This window comes from Nothobranchius furzeri, chromosome 2, assembly GCF_043380555.1.
Source record: "Nothobranchius furzeri strain GRZ-AD chromosome 2, NfurGRZ-RIMD1, whole genome shotgun sequence".
NCBI lineage: Eukaryota > Metazoa > Chordata > Actinopteri > Cyprinodontiformes > Nothobranchiidae > Nothobranchius > Nothobranchius furzeri.
The window spans coordinates 86,180,887-86,202,680 of NC_091742.1; the positions used below are offsets into that span (position 1 = coordinate 86,180,887).

A 21,794-nucleotide genomic window follows, 5' to 3' on the forward strand; every position below is an offset into this window, starting at 1 on the left:
TGACCCGCATATGGGCGAGGGAACACTGTTTGCATATATCAGGGTATCCGCGGGTCCTTAAAAAGTCTTAAATTTGCTTTTCCAAATTTAAGGCCTTAAAAATCCTTAGAAATGACAAATAATCCTTAAATACAGTTTCCAAAGGTCTTAAATGACCAAAGACCCAATAAACAAGATATTTTTATTTTATAAAATTTTCGTGAATTTCTAGTTAGTGTTCAGCATTTTTGTACACGATGTTGGCGTAAGCGGAACCGTACACATTCAGTTGGTTGTGAAAGGGGGCTATTTTTAGATGAGCACATTAGCTGGTTAAGCTAGTGGGAGCTTGCACCATGGGGAAGTGCAAGTTTAATGGTAACTGGATGGCTAATCCCACGTTTGCGACGTGGATAGCACCGGTTCCAAGCAATAGCTGGAAATTATAGCTTAAATGAAATAAAAAAAAATAGCTTAAAGTTGGTCAAAGTGGCCTTAAAAAGGTCTTAAAAAGTCTTAAATTTGGCTCCCTTAAACATGCAGATACCCTGATATATTTTTCCTCATAAGGGGTCTTTGGGCTGCTCTTTGGCTGATCCCTCACCTAGGACCTGATTGCCATGGGTGACCCTACCAGAGACATAAAGCCTCAGACAACTTAGGTCCTTGGATCATTGGGACACTAACCCCTCTACCACAGTAAGCTGGCAGCCCAAGGAGGACCACATTTAATGTGTGAATATACTGATGAATAAATCATTAATACATTCAACAAGTAGACTCATGTGGTGTATTCAATATCTGAAATAAAGCATTATTTCAAGAATAAACAATCATGTTGATTCATTCATCACTGTGATGCAGTCAGGCATTATTAAAACACTTTAGATAAAACATTTATTGTTTATTTGTTCTCAAACTGTTAAGCAAAGAACTATTTTATATCTTCATTAAAAGGGGCTTAGATAAAAGTCTCGTCTCCTGTAGAGGTGCCTTGTGTCTTGTGATAAGGACACTGGACAAGTTAAGATATTATCGCCACCTCCTGGTGCCAGGTCGACAAATTATGTGTCTTGGCAGAAAGTTAACCATTGGCACATTTGATAAATACATGGCCTCGGCCACGTTACAACAGATTTCATCACCTTCAGCTTACGACAGGTGACAGATGCGTGCTCAGATTGGTCCCTTGCATCAATCTGTGACATGGTATTATGTTACAAATTCACCTTTAAACCCACAACTGCACTCATGGAGTGTATGTGGCTTAGAACGTGAGAGCAGGTGTGAAAGTCTAGGTGTTAAAGTTCTAGAAACCGCTGAGATCAAAGAAGATGAAAACAAATGTGTGGAAGGAGCCTTTAACTGATGCTGAATCAGAAGCTGTCATGTGAAGCTGCTTAAATGAAGCAGTCAAAGAAAAGGTTTGTGTGGCAGGATCATTTCCTCTGATGAAGCAGACGGTGGTGTCAGTGAACTCCAACACTTTCTCATCTGGTCTGTTCAGAGAACACAGCTGTTACTGTCACCACAGCACATCTGCTCCATTCAACACATCTGGATCAGTTCTGTGCAGATATGAGCAGACAGTGATAGTTGATCAGACTGTCAGCTGTTGTTTTGTTGTGTTGATGCAGGCTTGGAAGTTGTTTGACAGCAAACACAAAACAAAGAGGAACAAACGCACACGTCCCATTGAGACTGATGATTTCTGTTCCTGTTTATTGGTGTCAGTGAAAAACTCCACTTTGACTCTTTTCAGCACCGGCGTTCCAGAAAGGATGAAGACAACATTCCCATCAGATATTCAGTTCACAGAAAATGGATGAAAAAAGGTCTTGAGTTGGACTTATTTACATATTCAGATTACATGTTCTGATTTTTCTACATGTTTTTTGTTTAAGTTTTAATTTTAATTATTGATCATTTAAAGTATTTCTCTGGAGATAAAAACATAGAATCAGCAAATGTTGCTAAAAAATACAAAAAAGAGAAAAATAATAATTCATCATCATGATCCCGTCAGTCGCTTTCTACACAAACTGCTGCTTCAGGCTCTGAGGATCATCAGGACTCCGCTCATCTTCTCTCCTGGTCAAAGGTCACCAACATGACTCCCACCTGTAGAGAGAGGAGAGGAGGTGACTTCCTGTTTCCAGACTCTCTCCATCAGCTGTCAGTCAGTGATGCAGCACATCCTCCATCAGCAGCAGCTTCCTTTCAGCTCTCATGTTAACGTGTTGGAGTGAAGCTCACACACCTGCAGAGACTTTTAGCATCAAGTGTGTTTCCTCTGCAGGTGTGACTCCAGTCCACAGTGGAAACATTTTGCATTCTATGATGTCCCTGAAGACATCTGGATCAGACTAATGACAGAAAGACAGCTGGACAGATGTGCTGAGTGGACTTCAGCAGATGTTCTGCTCTGTAGAAAGACCACATGGCTCCTAAATGGAAGCCTGCTTTCTGAAATCAGAGCCAGTGATTTACAGGCTGCAGTCAGACTGATCTCAGAGCTGTGACAAAGATCAAAGTGATCAGCTGTTTCCTGTTGAAATGAGAGAACAAACAGTATGAGATCAGATCGGATGGAGACACTTTGATGAATGAGGACCACTGTCTCTATACATGTTGAAGGCTGTCAGCTGGAATCCAGCTTGATCTTCTGGAGACATGAACACAACAACACTCGTCTTCACATCAGCACAACAAGCTTCTGGCTCTATTCATCAAGCCTGTCACCATTTTCCTCTCACAGCTGGACTGAGGAAAGCAGCCACTGGGAAGCTGCAGCTTTACTGGAAACACTGGATCTTTGCTTTGATCCTAACTGGGTTTAGTCCAGTCCTTCTGACAGCAGCCTGGACTCACTCCACCCAGATACTGACCTCAGAGTCTGCAGGTTGTAGTCTGGACTCTCCACTAGATCCAACAGCTGTTCAACATCTGGAGCCTCCAGGCTGTTCCAGCTCAGGTCCAGTTCTGTCAGATGGGACGGGTTGGACTTCAGAGCTGAGGCCAGAGAAGAACAGCTGATCTCTGACAACCTGCATCTCCTCAACCTGAATAAAGAACAAAACCAGTAAACTGAAGCCAACAGGATGCAGGTTAAAACAGAAACATGAACTAAATAATTTAAAAGGAATAAATTATGTTTATCTTGTCAAAAGTACAAAAACGATAAAATGATCTCGTCTCGTCTCGTCTCGTCTTCCTCCGCTTATCCGGGTCCGGGTCGCGGGGGCAGCATCCCAACTAGGGAGCTCCAGGCCGTCCTCTCCCCGGCCTTGTCCACCAGCTCCTCCGGCAGGACCCCAAGGCGTTCCCGGACCAGATTGGAGATGTAACCTCTCCAACGTGTCCTGGGTCGACCCGGGGGCCTTCTGCCGGCAGGACATGCCCGAAACACCTCCCCGGGGAGGCGTCCAGGAGGCATCCTGACCAGATGCCCAAACCACCTCAACTGGCTCCTTTCAATCCGGAGGAGCAGCGGTTCTACTCCGAGTCCCTCCCGAATGTCCGAGCTCCTCACCCTATCTCTAAGGCTGAGCCCGGCCACCCTACGGAGGAAACTCATTTCGGCCGCTTGTATCCGCGATCTCGTTCTTTCGGTCATTACCCAAAGCTCATGACCATAGGTGAGGATTGGGACGTAGATCGACCGGTAAATCGAGAGCCTGGCTTTCTGGCTCAGCTCCCTCTTCCCCACGACAGATCGGCTCAGCGTCCGCATCACTGCAGACGCCGAACCAATCCGCCTGTCGATCTCCCGATCCCTCCTACCCTCATTCGTGAACAAGACCCCGAGATACTTAAACTCCTCCACTTGAGGTAGGACCTCTCCCCCGACCCGGAGGTGGCAAGCCACCCTTTTCCGGTCGAGAACCATGGTCTCAGATTTGGAGGTGCTGATCCTCATCCCAGCCGCTTCACATTCGGCCGCGAACCTACCCAGCAAGAGCTGAAGGTCAGAGCTGGATGAAGCTAGGAGGACCACATCATCCGCAAAAAGCAGAGACGAGATTCTCCTGCCACCAAACTCGACACACTCCACACCACGGCTGCGTCTAGAAATTCTGTCCATAAAAGTGATGAACAGAACCGGTGACAAAGGGCAGCCCTGGCGGAGTCCAACCCTCACTGGGAACAGGTCCGACTTACTACCGGCTATGCGGACCAAACTCACGCTCCTCTGGTAAAGGGACTGAATGGCCCTTAACAGAAAGCCACCCACCCCATACTCCTGGAGCGTCCCCCACAGGGTGCCCCTGGGGACACGGTCATAAGCTTTCTCCAAATCCACAAAGCACATGTGGATTGGTTGGGCAAACTCCCATGCCCCCTCCATCACCCTTGCAAGGGTATAGAGCTGGTCCACAGTTCCACGGCCAGGACGAAAACCACATTGCTCCTCCTCTATCTGAGATTCAACTATCGATCGGACCCTCCTCTCCAGTACCTTGGAGTAGACCTTTCCAGGGAGACTGAGGAGTGTGATCCCCCTATAGTTGGAACACACCCTCAGGTCACCCTTCTTAAAGATGGGGACCACCACCCCGGTCTGCCACTCCCTAGGAACTGCCCCCGATGACCACGCAATGTTGTAGAGACGTGTCAACCATGACAGCCCTACAACATCCATAGCCTTGAGATACCCAGGACGAACCTCATCCGCCCCCGGGGCTCCGCCGCTGTGTAGTTGTTTGACTACCTCAGCAACTTCTGCCCCCGAGATCGGACAGTCCATCCCCAGGCCTCCCAGCTCTGGTTCCTCCTCGGAATGCGCATTGGTGGGATTGAGGAGCTCCTCAAAGTATTCCTTCCACCGTCCGACTATAGCCTCAGTTGACGTCAGCAGCTCCCCATCCCCACTGTAAACAGTGTGAGCGAGTTGCTGCCTTCCTCTCCTGAGGCGCCGGACAGTTTGCCAGAACCTCTTTGGAGCCGATCGATAGTCTTTCTCCATGGCCTCACCAAACTCCTCCCACGCCCGAGATTTTGCCTCGGCAACTGCCACTGCTGCACCCCGCTTGGCTATCCGGTACCTGTCTGCTGCCTCCGGAGACCCACAGACCAGCCACGCCCTGTAGGCCTCCTTCTTCAGCCTGACGGCTCCCCGAACCTCTGGTGTCCACCAGCGGGTACGGGGGTTGCCACCACGACTGGCACCGGCCACCTTACGACCACAACTAGCAACAGCCGCCTCGACAATCGCAGAGTGGAACAAGGCCCACTCGGACTCAATGTCCCCCACTGCTCTCGGGACGTGGTCAAAGCTCTGCCGGAGGTGGGAGTTGAAGACCGTCTTGACAGGTTCTTCTGCCAGGCGTTCCCAGCAGACCCTCACTATGCGTTTGGGTCTGCCAGGTCTACGCGGCATGTTCCCTTGCCATCTGATCCAACTCACCTCCAGGTTGGGATCAGTTGACAGCTCCGCCCCTCTCTTCACTCGGGTGTCCAAAACATACGGCCGCAGGTCAGATGATACGACTACAAAATCTATCATCGACCTGTGACCTAGGCTGCCCTGGTACCAAGTGTACCGGTGGGCATCCTTATGTTCGAACATGGTGTTCGTTATGGCCAAACTGCGGCTTGCACAGAAGTCCAATAACAAAACACCGCTCGAGTTCTGATCAGGTGGGCCGTTCCTCCCAATCACACCCCTCCAGGTCAAGCTGTCATTGCCCACGTGAGCATTGAAGTCCCCCAGCAGGACAATGGAGTCCCCTGATGGAGCACTATCTAGCACTCGTCCCAGGGACTCCAAAAAGGGTGGGTACTCTGAACTGATATTTGGCCCATAAGCACAAACAACAGTCAGGACCCGTTCCCCGACCCGAAGGCGCAAGGAAGCTACCCTCTTGTCCCCCGGGGTAAACCCCAACACACAGGCAGAGAGTCTCGGGGCTAACAAAAAGCCAACCCCAGCCCTCCGCCTCTCACCCGGAGCAACTCCAGCAAAGTAGAGTGTCCAACCCCTCTCCAGGTCTCGGGTTCCAGAGCCAATGCAATGTGTCGAGGTGAGTCCGACTATATCTAGCCGGTACCGCTCAACCTCTGCCACAAGCTCCGGCTCCTTCCCCGCCAGCGAGGTGACGTTCCATGTCCCAAAAACTAGTTTTCTTGTCCGGGGATTGGACCGCCAAGGCTCCCGCCTTGGTCTGCCACCCGATTCACATTGCACCGGACCCTTCATGTTCCTCCTGCGGGTGGTGGGTCCACAGTTGGACGAGCCCATGTATCCGGTTCGGGCTGGGCCCGGCCGGGCCCCATGGGCGAAAGCCCGGCCACCAGGCGCTCGCTCACGGGCCCCAACCCCAGGCCTGGCTCCAGGGTGGGACCCCGGTAACCCTCCGGGCCGGGTACTCAGACTCTTCGTTTTAACCGCCATGAAAGATCCTTCGAACCGTTCTTTGTCTCACCCTTCACCTAAGACCAATTTGTCATGGGAGACCCTACCAGGGGCACTAAGTGCCCCAGACAACATAGCTCCTAGGATCATTAGGGCACTCAAACTCCTCCACCACGATAAGGTGACGGTTCAAGGAGGAGTGATAAAATGATGTTTAACATTTTTCTAAGTTAAAAATGATTTAAAGGATTTAACAAGCAGAAACCTATTTTTGTTCTAAAATGGTGTAACGTCCAGCAATGGTCAGTTTTAGGTACAGTTTGACCATTCAACATCTGGTCAAAAAGGAGACACGAGACTGCATGTGTTCCCTTTAAATCAGCCTGCCTTCATCCCATCAGCTGGAGCTCAGAGCCTCTCTGCAGCTCTGAACACAAGATAACGAATTGTCAACAATAATGTTCTCTCCTCAAGGTTCAAGCTTCCCTTATCGTCCTACAGGACTCTTCACGCCTCCAAATAAGTGAACACTCGCAGCTCGGATTAGTTGCTAAATCAAAGAATGATTTCTTAAATTAAATATGAACTTCTAAAACTTATAAAGTTAAATAATCATTAAATAAACGTTTGTTTATTGCTACTTATAATAATTATAATATAATGAAATGTTTTCATTAATCTGTGCTCAATGATTGAAGGTTGAAATGAATGTTATGTTATGATTACATTGAAAGGTTGATATATGTTCAGCATGTTAATATGACAAGGTCATCACCATTTGCACTCACACAAGAACAAGTAAGGTAAAGTTAAACCTTACAATATAAATCAGTTACAACCATGGAGGCATTAAACAAAGATCTTAATAAACAAAACTGGAAGGAGGTCTACGTCAGTGATGTCAACGCTGCATACACATCCTTCATGAAAATACTGTTGAAGTCATATAATGATAACTGCAAATTAATCAAATCTACAGGTAAAAGGGAAAATCAACCTTGGATGACTAAGGGATTAAAGAATGCGTGTGCAAAAAAGAGTAATTTATATAGGAGTTTTTTTAAACTGCAAACAAGGGAAGCAGATGATAGATATAAAAATAGTAAAATAAATTGGTAACAATAATTAGGAAGCAAAAAAAAAAAGATTATTATGGTAATCTATTGAATCAGAATAAAAATAACACAAAAGCTACTTGGGGAATAATAAACAGTGTGACTAAGAGAGAGAAAACAAAATCCAGAATTCCAAATCACTTAGTCAAGGACAAAAAATATATTTATGATGATAAACAAATCACTGATGAGTTTAATGATTATTTTGTAAATGTAGGTAGGAGTTTGATGGAGAACAAACCGATAATAGAAGATAAATTGACCACAGTGATTAGTTCTGTCAATAGTATTGTCCTTGACAAAGTAGATAAAGAAGAAATACGAAACATTGTAAAAAACTGTGGAAACAAACGATCAACCGATTATCAGGACCTGGACATGATAACTGTTAAAACCTTCATAGAATCTGTCATTGAACCATTCACTTACATTTGTAATCTATCACTTTCTACTGGAAATTTTCCTGATGCAATGAAAACAGCGAAAGTCATTCCTTTGTACAAGAGTGGTGATAAACATAGTTTCAATAATTACAGGCCGGTGTCACTGCTTCCACCGTTTTCTAAATATTGGAAAAAGTATTTGTATCAAGGTTGGATAGATTCATCGAAAAAAAATACTATTTTAAACAATGAACAATATGGGTTTAGAACTAAACATTCCACAGCAATGGCAATAATGGAATTAATGGATAAAATATCAACAGTAATTGACAATAAAAATGACTTTGTTAGTGTTTTCACTGATTTGAAAAAAGCTTTTGACGTCATTGATCACTCAAGGTTACTTCGAAAATTAAGTCAGTATGGAATAAGAGGTGTGGCTCATCAATGGCTTAAAACTTATTTAGAAAAAAGGAAACAGTTTGTTCAGATAAAGGACCATAAATCAAAACTATGTGAAATTAATTGTGGAGTGCCACAAGGGTCAGTCCTCGGACCAAAACTGTTCATTTTGTTTATTAACGACTTGGTAAATGTATCTAAGACACTCTGTACCATTCTATTTGCAGATGATACGACACTGTTTTACTCAGGATCAAATATTGAGGAGGTGGCTAAAGTGATAAATGATAAACTGATTAAAATTAAAAACTGGTTTGATATAAATAGATTGACACTGAATCTAAATAAAACAAATTTTATACTGTTTAATGATAAAAAGAACAGTGATGTGTCATTGGAAATAGATGGGATTGTAATTCAAAGAGTAAAATAAACTAAATTTATTGGAGTTCTTATTGATGAAGACTTGTCATGGAAATCCCATATTAGTTACATAAAAGGTAAAATTGTCAAATCCTTAGGAGTATTACATAGAGTTAAGTTTTTACTGACTATTCCTGGTTTGTTGGCATTGTACAATTCACTGATTGTTCCATACTTGACTTATTGTGTAGAAATCTGGGGAGCAACATACAAAAACTATACACAACCCTTATTTATTTTACAGAAAAGAGCTCTGAGAATCATCAATTATAGTGGCTGTAGAGATCCATCGAACCCATTGTTCATTAAATATAAATTACTGAAATTTCATGACTGAAAAGACTGGAAAATCATACAAACCATGCATAAAGCCAATTTAGGTACTCTGCCAACAAACATTCAGGGGATATTTGAAAAGAGAACTAGTAATTACATGCTGAAAGAAACTGATGTGTTTACAAAACCCAGATTTAGAACTAAAATGAAGCAATGGAATATATCTGTAAATGGTGTTAAATTATGGAATAACCTTAAAAGGGAAATTAAAAAACTCTGTCATTTAATATATTCAAAAATTGTACCAAATTGAGTGTACTAAATAATTACGAAAATGTAAATTAAATCAATGATCATGATCGCACTGGAATTTAGAACAGGAAAAAGTTCATAACATGAGAACATTAAAACTGGATCACTCTGGTCATCAGTTCTAGAGAAAGCTTCAGACCGGCCATCTGAAACAAAACCCCCTTTAACCATCAAAGCTTTTGACACATCATCAAAATCTTTTTGCACCTGCTAAGCTGATACAGCAAACGGTTCCTGCAGAACAAGCTGATATTATTTAGACTCCTTAAAGGCACAGTCTGCAACATTTAAATGTAGAATAACTTTAAAAATGTTTGATTTTGACCATCTGACCCAATTTTATTAAAAAAAAGTAAATAATCTTTAATATTTCAATTTTCTCCTAAGTCCCTCCCCTGCCCTGTAGAGCTCAGCCAATATTTCGAGTAACCCCTGGCTGCATCCCGGAGATCGGGGCGGAGCTAAATGTGGGCGGGGTTAAACGTTTAGAGGTGGGTGGAGACAACTATTTGACTGCTGCCCCTCTCTCAATGGAACCGGTAAACCGCGAGTAGCCCCTTTCTAAGGTTTAGAAAGCCCTAAAAACCCACAAAACTCATGTAAAGCATAACATTGGTAATCAAATGACTTGTTTGCTGGATGTCATGATAATTTTAAAGAGCAGATAATTACAGGCGCCATTTTTGATCCAATCTGTTCTGATTTTATTATTCTTTTTTCTACTTTTGTATGGTATGTGTATTTATAGCACATAGGTATTTGTGTCTTTTAGCTATACTTTTGGTACCTATATAAAAGGTTCAGGCATTTGATAGACTATTCTTTAAACCTGTCAAAACCATTTCAATAGTTGATTTTATCAATGCTGCCTTTATTTTAATAGTCATTTCCCAAGTGAGTGTAAAACAGTATAGACAGACACGGGTAAATTTGTACACTCAGTTAAATCAGCTACATTAAGAGGACCAGAGACTTAAATTGTGCTGATACTTCTTAAAACACGCCAGGGTTTGAGGCGGGGTGGTGAGACATTGTGTGAGACACCCAAGAATGCAGACTAAATTTTTCAAAAAAGGTAAATTTAATAGAGCAAACAGCCAACACAGGAATAAAAAAAAAGTACAAATGAACCAAAAAGTACACAAAAAAAAACAAGAGAACCTCCAAAAAAACAATGTGAGGAGGAAAAAGAATGCAAAAACTGTGACACTGTGGCATTTCAAAACCAGAAAACACCTTCATCTTCCTTTTTTCCTCAATTTCTCTGCAGAACTCCACATAGTCTGACTGAAAACTAAACATGAACAGGAACGGTTCCCTGCAATCATTCATCTCCTCTTCATCCAGGCCATCACAGAAGCATAACCTCTCCACTGCCCTCCGGCAAGCTTCCCTGTCCATGGTGATGACCTGGGGAAGGGAAAGGCTTCCTTTGAAGGACCTTGTGGTACACCACCTTGCTGCCTCAAAGGTGTCCTCAAGCAGAGAATTCTCCTAATCAAAAATAAAGACAACATTAAAATGACTGCTGTCAAGAGATTAAAAACATATTTTACATTAATTATGTATGATCTGAAAGTAATCTAATCTTTTAATTTAATCTAATAACTGTACATAATATAAGCCTTATTTTCAATGCTAACAGCTAGCCAAACAGCTGATGCTGATCAATACATTCCGATTGACATGTTTGCATGAAGTATTTTCATTTACAACATATCTCCCCAAAGCTATAAAAGTGTTCCTACAGGTTTCTTCAACTTAAGTCTGTTTAAGATCTTTCTAAAGCCATATAGAAAATTAATACCTATTTCACAGCACCATCAGCAAAATAAATAAATAAATCAAATTAAATTATTGAACTAGTTTTCATTTATTTATCTATATATCTTTACCAATATATTTTGACAAAAAACTGGGTGCACTTGGTAGAAGACCGGTTATATTTTTAAACAAATGGTTAAAAATATAACTGGATCTATCAGGTTTGACATTAGAACCTTAACAATAATTTTTGTTGCCTATATTTTAGTTTAATTTTAAGACTTTTTTTTATTATTGTTAATTTTATTACCCTAATTTCTTGCAGTATTTCTATTGTATAAAAGCAACAGTGCAAACAGTAAAGACACAAAATTGAAATAAATGTCTACAGTAAAGACACAAAATTGAAATAAATGTCTAAAAATAGCCTTTATTAATACTAATGCTTCTCTTTGTGTCATCACTTGTTTGGAATATTTTGATGAACTTCAGAAGAAAAATGCAGTACAGAAAACTTACATCCAACACAAATTTTAAGACCCAGATGCCAAAATTGAAGGGTTTCTCCAGTCTTTTAAAGGTATTACTTTAAAATTCATAAATTCAATGCTTTTAAGACTCCGCGAGAACCCTGTAAACATTTCTCCTCAAAATTAAGTCGCCCCGCATGTGTAAAATGGGCTATATGTATAATCTAAAACTCATAATGGGGAAAAAAAACCTTTAATTTCCAAGTTTATAAAACGTTCGCCCAACATTGGTCCTCGATATTGTTAAAACAGAGAAAGAAAAATCCTGGCTTACCTCCATTTTGGCAGCTACTTCCCTCTGTCCCGGCTACAGCATTGCACACACACGCATAGCGGTTTCCTGGTTCCATTTAGAGAGGGGCAGGAGTCAAATAGTTGTCTCCGCCCACCTCTAAACGTTTGACCCCGCCCACATTTAGCCCCGCCCCTATCTCCGGGATGCAGTCAGGGGTAGTTGCTCCGCCCACCTCTAAACGTTTGACCCCGCCCACATTTAGCCCCGCCCCGATCTCCGGGATGCAGTCAGGGGTAGTTGAATATTTCTGCAAGCCTAACGCGTTGACCAATTGCGCTGCGTTTCCACCAGGGGGCAGCTGTCAATCATCGAGCACGAGCAGCAGGTCTCAGTGTGCACAACAGTGTCACGCGCCTCACTCGGCTTACTGCAGAAACATGGAGCAACAAAACCCCAAATTACCGATTCCTCGACTGCCTTCCACGTCTCAAAAAACATTTAAAAAGTTTAAAAGCCCTTCAAAAGTGGCTGTAAGACGTTTAAGACAGTCGAGTAGAATTTACATTGGAGATTGTTTTACACACGATGGAGATTTTCGTGATCTACACGGCCTGAAAACGGATGAAGAGTTGGCAAAGTATCTTTTAGACAGGTAAGTTATTTATTGTTTTCGGATAAATTTACTTATAATCTTTCTTTCACTGAAAGGAGTAATAGAGCAAACAAGCTTTGTATGCTTGGTGTCCTATTGGCTAATGTAGCATTAGCTTGAATGCTAAGTCGACATGAATCGATGTTAGTCAAACTATTTATGCTATATTTGGAAGAAGTTTGAGTAACGAAAGGGGATTTTAGTTTTTTGTTTATATGGGAGCTAATGATTAGTGTGGCGTTTAACTATAGGCCACATCAGTATATTGTTTTAAGCTCTTGCTTATAACTTCCCCGTTAGCGGGGTTCGGTTAGCATCTTGAAAGCTGATTTAGGTGTTTACACTTTCCTGAGCTGCGTGTTTGATTAAAATGAGTAATCAGCAGCTCATGTAGCACTTGTAGAAGTCTGAGGAGATGATTCAGCAGTTAGAATTAGGTGTGATTGGTCAGGAACCTATCCGAAACCTTACGTTTCCATTAGCACTGAAAGACATATTGTGCTAACCTGGGTGGGCCACGTGTACAGATTACCGTCTGAGTTTGTGGTCTTACCTACGTGAAAACTCCATATTAAAATAAAAGGAATGATAATCAGCTCGTGCAAAAATCTGTGAAGGCTGGGGAGACTTGTTTAGCTTGTGATCACTAATTTTTGGGCTTTGTTTTTTACAGTCATCAGTCCAAATATGAATTATCAACATCTACACCATTGAAGCGCCAACTGTGTATTTCTCCAACACCAGTGCCAGCTCTGCCTAGCATTCATGGAGAATCATCTGAAAGGCAAATAGCTGCGTAAAAACCTCTACCAGGAATATTATAATTTTGCCTCTGTTTGTTTTAAGTTAGTGGTGGATTATTTTGAAACAGTTCTAGAAATGGGATAATGAATGACTATAAAAAATGTATAGAAATAAATAGTAAAACTACATTTTATATAGCGCCTCTCAAGATAAAAATCTTGAGACACTTCACAACAACAAAATTAAACATATTTTAAAAATTATATTTTTATTTCAAAGTTTATGAGAAAAAAATAACACAATTGTGTTTTTAAAATGTAAAGAGAGAGACAGGAAATTATTTGTAAAGAAGGAATTCAGTGGATACAGAGAAATGCGTAATAAGTAGAGTGAGAAAAATAAGGAGAGGGTGATGATGACGGCCAATAGACGAGGTCTATTACCTTCAAAATGACAAAATATGTATTGATTTTAATCATATTCTTGTGCTTGTATTTTATTTTCATAGGGATGATAATTTGGAGGAGGTGATGGAACAAGGTGAAACTAAAAAAGAAGGATCTTCACAAATGTAAGTACAAGGTTGTATCTGTATACGGCTGTCACATTTGTCAGGAAAAGTAAACAATAATTACTTTTTTAGGTTATCTTGTGTGGGAATTGAAGCAAACATTGACGAGGAAGAGTTAAACAATATTCAAATCTCTGTATAAGTATTCAGATGTTAATAAAATGTGTCTAATTTTCCATACTAAAAACTTTATATTGTGTATATTCAGGATAGAGTCATCAGATGACACATGGTCACCAAACAGAGAACCAGAAGTTGATTCGTCTTCAGAGGAGGACGAAACCATCGAGATGGACAGCGGTACTGATGACAGCGGTGATGAGGACTACACGCCTTATACACACATAAGGTAATTCCTTTCGTTTAACATTCTATAAAACTGCAATAGCGCATAGTTAATAAAAAGCTTTTGTTCACAGGACTGGAGCAGCATTACAAAAAACATTACAACTTGAGACTCTGCAAGAAATTAACATAGAGGATACAGTTCATGACTGTAATATCCCAGAAGCAACTGACCGACGTTTGACAAGCAAGAAAGGTCTTCCTCGACGCTACAAGCTAAGGCCTGAGGATCCAAGGCGTTACGGTTTGCTGTCCGGAGTCCCTGCACCATCAACAGAGGAACTTCTACAACACCTACGGACTTGCGGTGATGGTAAAATAAAACATTATCTGCCTTACATCTTCCACACAATAGTCCATTGCTAATTGAGTTTATTTTTTATTTACAGGTAAAACTTTGCCACAGACATAGGTGTTGGGGGAGGCAAGAGAAAACCCAAAACCTTCTTTATTTTTGTTTCCTGTGTTTTTTTTTTTTAAATAAAGATATATTTTGGGGAAATAAGGACTAATAATTTAAAAATGTATGTAAAATGTTGGAGGTAGACATAACTTTTTGTTGTTGTGCAGGAGTTTAACATTTATGGTATTTTTACAAATGCAACACAGAGTTGTGCTTTAGAACACTTTATTAGAGCATCAAACAAAAATATATAAAAACAAACTTATGTAAAATATCAAATATATACATTTATTTACAATCGTCTTGGAATAAAACCAGTGTAGTTACCATTGGGGTCAGGGAATTTTGCAGAATAAACTCCTCCATGTGTGGTACAGTTGAAATACATGTCTGGGGAGGCTGTTGGCAGCATTTCTTTTCCAAATCAGTTGGCGTATCTGCAGTGGGAGCATACACACCATGAAGGTTGATTGGGTGTTGGAGGTGTTGTGGCAGGTGGACCAGAGAGGGCAAGTACATCAAAGAGAACACCAGGGTCTGTCCAGCACCATGGTAAGGATGTCAATAGCCTGCCGAGGGTTCAGGTTCTGTATGTGTTGCTACAAAAGTGGAAAGAGATGCTACAGCAACAGTTATGCTTACACGTTCAAAGTCTATTCGCTCGGAACAAAGATTCCGAACTCGAGAGAGATCTTCATCTCCAAGGTCCACAGCTGAGTGTCTCACACTTCTTTGGCCTCTGGATGCGCCGCGGCCTCTAGACACACCACGGCCTCTGGATGCACCACGGCTTTGAGATGATGGTGGGCATCTCCTTTTTGCACCACGTCTTGAGTGCAATAGGAGGTTCAAACTCTTCCTCAGAGGATTCCTCAATCACTGAACTCTAATTTAATAAAAAAAATTATACTAATATAAAAAGTACTCTTGCATATTAATCAATTTTGACACAGATCAGGTTTGCATCTAAAAAATTTGGGCTAAACCAACAATAAACAGAAACCCTATGAAAACAACCATGATTATAGGAGGACTACACAGAATGCAGTGTTTATTCATGACTTCCACATAAATTATTTATATGCTTTGATATATTCATCCCATCTTGAATGGCAAAGCAATTAAAAATTACTTGTAATAAAATGCTAACAATTTGATAGGATTAATTTTATTTACAATATAGATTGCCAACTGTTACTGGTATTTTAAAATATAAATATATTTATAGATATTCTTTATAAAATGCCTTTTGTAAACAGTAAGTGTTTAATGTGCTGGTTAAATACAACTTTCTTACCTCAGATAACTCCATTGCTAACACTAGCTCAGCTCTATTACAAGAAGCAATGCTCCGATGTTGACTCTGCTTTTCCTGCGCGTGCACATTGGGAGGTGTGGCTTTCGGCTCTTTCAGGAAGGGCGGGGGAGTGAGCAACAGCCGTTCGAATTTAAAAATCTCCTCCTCCTCACCCTGACTGCGTCATCCTGCGGACTGTGCCTTTAAGAGTCCCAGACGCGCGGTTCCATCCATCTGTCGTGACTCGAGACATCTCTGGACTGGAGAAGTCGGTGCTGTGGTCAGTCTACTGGACCTGGGTGCCAGAGGTCATCCGACATCTCTGACCTTCAAAGAGGGTCTCCGAAAACGGGTGAAATAGACACACAGACAGCGTCTGATGGCTTTTGATAATAATCAACTTCATAGCTTAACGCAAACCAAATTCTTTTACATCCAGAACTCAGCTCTCCTAGATACGGAAGTTCTGATAACATTGCATTCACACATAGGTTTCATACATCACATCTAGTTCCATCCATCACAGTAAATGTTAGTTAACCTGTCATGTTTTAATTGTTGGTAAAATAAATTATTACTTTTATAAACCTGACTCTTTTCTGAATCAAAACGAAGTGTGTACAATCCCTTAATAAACAAAGAATCCTAGAATCTTCTGATTAAAACACAATAAGGACCAAGCAGGTTGATATTCTATATTTAGATAGAGTATCACAGCTTATTGGTCACAAGTAGAGGTAATATATATATTGAGCTCTTAAAGCACTCAATTTACCAAACCCTACAATGGTCTCATTTAAACTTTTGAAACAACCAAAAAGTTTTTCGGTTAAAGTTTCAAACTGAGCTAATTTCTTTTCTCTTAAGAATGAGTGAATGATTTTAGTTTGTTAAACACAGAAAAACCTCCAACAGCTGCAGAGAACTGACCTCAGAACCTTCAGTCTACAGTCTGGACTCTCCAGGAAACCACAGAGCTCCTTCACTCCAGAATCAAACAGGTCGTTACCGCTCAGGTCCAGTTCTGTCAGATGGGACGGGTTGGACTTCAGAGCTGAGGCCAGAGAAGAACAGCTGAAATCTGACAAGCTGCAGCCCCCCAACCTGAATAAAGAATAAAAGCAGTGAGCTGAAGCCAACAGGATGCAGGTTAAAACAGAAACATGAACTAAATGAAACTTTAAAACTCTTCTGAATGTTCGTTCTGTGTTTTGGTTCATAATTATGTGCGGGCAGCAGAGGGCAACATCGTCCTCTGCTGCCCACACATAAACGGAAGTGACGCCACGAACAGCTGGCGGCTCCGACAAAGGCGGATGTTCCGGCCGAAACGTGCCAGCCAAAGGTAAACAAACATCAAATTACCACACTGTATTAAATAAGAAAAAAGAAGATGAATCAAACTTTATTCCAGATAAAAATGTGTCCATATCACGAGACACCGAAGATGAAATAATAAATAATATAAACAAAGACAATAAAAGTATAAAATGTGTAAAACAAATCAAACTCATTCCCATCACAAAGCATGAAGGCAGTTGTTCCAGTGTTTAAAAGGCCTGAGGAATACCTCGTGTCTCTATGTTAAAGCTGACAGGCTCCGACTACAATGTTAGCTGTCAAACTCAAACCACGCATGAATTTCTACATGTAGTTCCTCAGTAGTGCATGAAAGGTAGGGACGTTACTCCTGACTAACATCTGACCTGCAGAAGTCCATGGTGGGAGGAGCCTAAGGAGGATTCTAAATGCATCCTGATAAGCTACTTGTAGTTTCTTCATTCCAGCCTGACTAAGTGCAGCACAAGTGGGTCGTATAGAAGGGAGTACAAGAGGAAGGACAAAGGGCCACTTTAACCTGGTCTGAGCACATGCCACAGTTACTGTACCAGAGTGTTAGCCTGCAGGTACGGCTTACAGCACTGTCTCTTTACATCCTCATCATCACACACATGACTTCTTAGAATGGCCCCACATATCTGACTTCTCACCACATCCAGGACTTGGTTCATTAAATAAAAGATGGAAAGCTCAGCTTCTGATCCTCTTTAGTTGCAGCAAGCATGACAAGACTCTTTTTAGGGTTCAACATGATCCAATCCAATCCAATTTTATTTATAAAGCGCATTCACAAGGCATTACAACCAAACAAGGCGCTGTACACTAAAAATGTTGGTTAATTAAACAGGCGTTATATAAACATGTCGAACACAGATAAAAGATAAAAAGGAAATACAACAAAATTCCCAAAAATAACAGCTAAAAATCAATAAGACACAGGGTGAAGTAAAAATAGGAAAAAACATTTTACAAAGAACCTCAATAATACGGAAGTCGATAATTGTGGGGTCAGTTTATAAACAGTGCAGATGTCAGTGAGGTTCATAATTATGTTGTATAAGCTAGGTTAAAGTAGTGAGTTTTCAGGCGTGATTTAAAAATGCTAGCTGTTGGTGCTAGCCTCACTAGCAGTGGTAATGCGTTCCACAGTTTCGGTGCACAGACAGAGAAAGCCCTTTCTCCACGGCTTTTTAAAAGTGCATTGGGAACAGCTAGGAGGAGCTTATCTTCAGACCTGAGAGCACGCGGCGGGTTGTAGTAATGGACCAGTTCACACAGATATGGAGGAGCTTGATGGTTCAAGGATTTGTAAGTCAGAAGCATAATTTTGAAGTTTATCCTGAACTGCACGGGCAACCAGTGGAGAGATTTCAGAATTGGAGAAATGTGTTGTCTTCTGTCAGCTCCAGTCAGCAACCTAGCTGCTGAATTCTGGACCAGCTGAAGTCTAGAAAGAGCTGCTTTACTGATGCCATATAAGCAGGAGTTAGAGTAATCCAGCCTTGAGGTGATAAAAGTGTGGACCACCGATTTCAGAAGACGTACACTCAGGATGTGCTTTAGTTTTGAGATGCGTCTTAGTTGGAAAAAACATGATTTAACTGTGTTATTGACCTGGGCATCCATCTTCAGAGCCTGGTCCATTTTTACTCCAAGGTTGGAGATTACAGAGGATACATTAGGTGAGAGATAGTTTAGGTCAGGTTGATGAGTAGCCGTGGTACTGTTAGGACTGAAAACGATTAAGTCAGTTTTGGAGTCATTGAGATGGAGGAAGTTGTCAGCTAGCCATTGCTTGACCTCAAGGATACAATCAGACAGAACTTTCGTTGATTGAGTTGGCTTAAATGAAAAGTAGATTTGACAGTCGTCAGCGTAAAGATGGTATGAGACAGCGTGCTTTCTGAAAATGGCTCCTAAGGGCAGTATATAGAGGTTGAACAGTAACGGGCCGAGAATTGAACCTTGTGGGACACCCCAACGTAGAGGCTGTGACTCTGATGAACAGCCGTCCAACATGACTCTAGCAGACCTGTTACAAAAGTATGACCTAAACCAATACAGGGCAGTGCCTGAAATGCCAGCCCAAGTGTGAAGTCTTGTGATCAAAATGTCATGATCGATCGTGTCGAATGCTGCAGATAGATCCAAAAGTACCAGAACCACATGGAAACCTGAATCTAAAGCCAGAAAAATGTCATTAAACACCCGAACGTGAGCAGTTTCAGTGCTGTGCTGTTCTCTAAAACCAGACTGACAGGTGTCCATCACCTGATATTCATTTAGATGTTTCACCAACTGTGCATAGACTATTTTCTCAAGGACCTTAGATAAAAACGGTCATTTGGAAATTGGTCGTAGATTAATCGGTGGGATCGAGGCCGGGTTTTTTCAAGATTGGTTGTAGAACAGCGTGTTTAAAGGCACGAGGAACTTCAGCCAATGTCAAGCTACAATTTAGAATGCGTAGCACGTTATTGCTAATTAAAGGAAACACCTCTTTCAGGAGTCGAGGTGGGATAACATCATCTGGGGAGCCAGAGGGTTTCATGGCTGCAACAGTTTTTTCTAGACAGGCCAAAGAGATGGGCTGAAAGCTTTGAAGTTGCACATGAGAGGGGATAAATGAATCTGGAACATGGTTGGTTTGGTGAATCTGAGCTCTGATTACAGTAATCTTATTTAAGAAAAACTGCAGGATTTGGCTACACAAGTCAGCGGACACAGAGGAAAATAGATTTTGAACTGGGGAAAGCACTGCATTTATGGTTTTATATAACACACCTTGATTGTTTGAATTAGCCGTGACAATGCTGGCAAAAAATCGATTTCTCGCTCCTCTGACTACTTTTTGATACTGAGACCAAGCCTCTCTCATGGCCTCGAAGGATAGAGTAAGCCTGTCTTTTATCCATTTACGTTCCGGTCTCCTGCAATTTCGTCTCATGGAACGAGTTTGTTCGTTCAGCCATGGGTCTGGCTTGGATTTCTTTCGACTTGATTTTAATGGAGCGACAATATCCATAGCAGCCAGGCAGGATGAATCAAGCACATGAAGTGATCCCTCAACTACAGAAGACGTAACAGTAGAATCATATGGAGCTGCGTTCAGAGTAAGAACAGCGGCAAAATCTGCAGCAGTATTGGGTGTGATTACACGAGAGAAGCTGGGACGGAAATATTCAATACGGGGGCATAGTCCAATTTCAAGTTAAACAAAACTGGTGAGTGATCTGAAAAAGTTGCAGGTAAAATGCCAAGATCACAAATTTCCAGCTCATGACAGAAAACCAGGTCAAGTGTGTGTGTATGACCATGTGTGGGCGCATTAACACGTTGGGAGAAGCTAAAAGAGTCAATGAGATCTAGGAAATCCCTTACCAAAGGTTTGTCAAGACAGCAGATATGAATATTAAAATCACCAAGCAAGAGTATTTTTCCATATCTACAGGAGGCTTCAGCCAGAAAAGCTGCAAATTCATTTAGAAAGTCCTTATTGTAAGGTGGTGGGCGGTAAATGAGAGCACATAATAATGTAGGAGAACGACCCAATTCAAATAAGCTCAATTCAAAGGATAATGGAGTTGATTGAGGGGTAATCGGAGTGCAGATAAGATCTGATTTGAATATAGTCAATAGGCCACCGCCCCTGCGATGTGCTCTTGGAATGTTAATGAAGGAGCATCCAGGAGGTAGCAATTCAGCTATTGAGGCTGAATCCCCAGGGGTGATCCATGATTCAGTGGCGCATAAAACATCCAGGCTATTGTCCTGGAAGAATTCCTTTAAAATAAAAGTTTTATTTACAACCGATCTGGCGTTGATCAGCGCAAAGCGAGTCGACTGAGTATCTGATTGTAGAGAAAGTCCGTTTCCATCAGATCTTGCGACATACCGCAGGTTGGCGGGATTTCTTCCCCGCTGAGTGAGCCGGCCAGAACAAGAGCAGCCGAAACGCGCGTGGGCACCCGGCCGGCGAATCATCCTCACATCCCGCGCGCTCATGCAGCTCCCCGCTCCGAGAGCTCCCAGCCGGCAGGACATCCTCGTTTCAGACGCAACCATGGAACATTCAGTTCCGTGTGCTCCCGGTAGCAGCGAGATCGGCCCAACACAGTTGAGATGACGCTGGATCCGCCACATCACAGTCATGGAGCAGCGCTCCGATATGGCCTCGCAGCGCCGGATCCTTCGGAGCTGAACGAAGAAGCCGCCTCGCTTCCCCCGTTTCCTTCTCCACGGTCTCCGAGGCAGCGGCAAACCAACAGGCATCACAAGCCTGAAGGCTTGGCTAATATCAGACTCCAGCGGCGGTGGGAACGCATGGGGCCCTAAAGTTAGGTTAGCGTCAGTCTCCAGCGGTGGTGGAAAAGCGGGTCCCGCAGTAGAATACTGGAGGTTGTCCATTCCAGACCGGATCGAGAGCAGGAAGTCCCGATCATACGCCAGCAGAGAATGAACACTATATATCGAGTAAACCATAAAATAGAAAAGAAAAACAAAAAAGGTCGGGAGCCGAGCAGACACGCAGCCGATCAATGGCGCCATCTCCACATACACACACATCTCCATGATGTCACACTGTTCACCATAGCTAGCAGCTGCTGCATGCCAGCACTGTAGGTACACAAGAGGACGAGATCATCTGCATACATTCAATGATTTAC

At 42.2% G+C, this 21,794-nt stretch overlaps 2 protein-coding genes across 7 annotated transcripts in view; one reads left to right on the plus strand and one right to left on the minus strand.

Annotated features, from left to right (window-relative positions):
• Positions 1-1,674: 1,674 nt before the first annotated feature.
• The window catches only part of LOC107373330 (NACHT, LRR and PYD domains-containing protein 12), a 306,418-nt gene continuing 286,298 nt past the window's right edge, over positions 1,675-21,794 (minus strand). For 3 of the 6 annotated variants that reach the window (XM_070548110.1, XM_070548108.1, XM_070548107.1), the window contains 3 exons: positions 16,717-16,890; positions 2,868-3,041; positions 1,675-2,100 (listed from right to left, as the gene is read on the minus strand). In XM_070548110.1, coding sequence (XP_070404211.1) covers positions 2,082-2,100; positions 2,868-3,041; positions 16,717-16,890 — 367 coding nt within the window. In that variant the 3' untranslated portion in view covers positions 1,675-2,081. Of the gene's footprint in view, positions 2,101-2,867; positions 3,042-14,697; positions 15,376-15,786; positions 16,891-21,794 lie in introns of those variants that run through there. The other 3 variants (XR_011519106.1, XR_011519105.1, XR_011519104.1) reach the window with 3 other exon arrangements.
• Positions 12,056-14,591, plus strand: LOC139061572 (uncharacterized). The gene is made up of 6 exons (XM_070548115.1): positions 12,056-12,426; positions 13,100-13,210; positions 13,679-13,741; positions 13,950-14,090; positions 14,161-14,399; positions 14,476-14,591. The coding sequence occupies exons 1-6, from the start codon at positions 12,056-12,058 to the stop codon at positions 14,496-14,498; spliced, it is 948 nt and encodes a 315-aa protein (XP_070404216.1). The 3' UTR covers positions 14,499-14,591.

Bases quoted from the DNA above. Each gene is read 5' to 3' on its own strand.
- LOC139061572 (XM_070548115.1), top strand. From the start codon at position 12,056: ATGCAGTCAGGGGTAGTTGAATATTTCTGCAAGCCTAACGCGTTGACC. The intron at 13,211-13,678 runs GCAAATAGCTGC...TTATTTTCATAG, and splicing joins CATGGAGAATCATCTGAAAG to GGATGATAATTTGGAGGAGG. The intron at 14,091-14,160 runs GTAATTCCTTTC...TTTTGTTCACAG, and splicing joins ACGCCTTATACACACATAAG to GACTGGAGCAGCATTACAAA.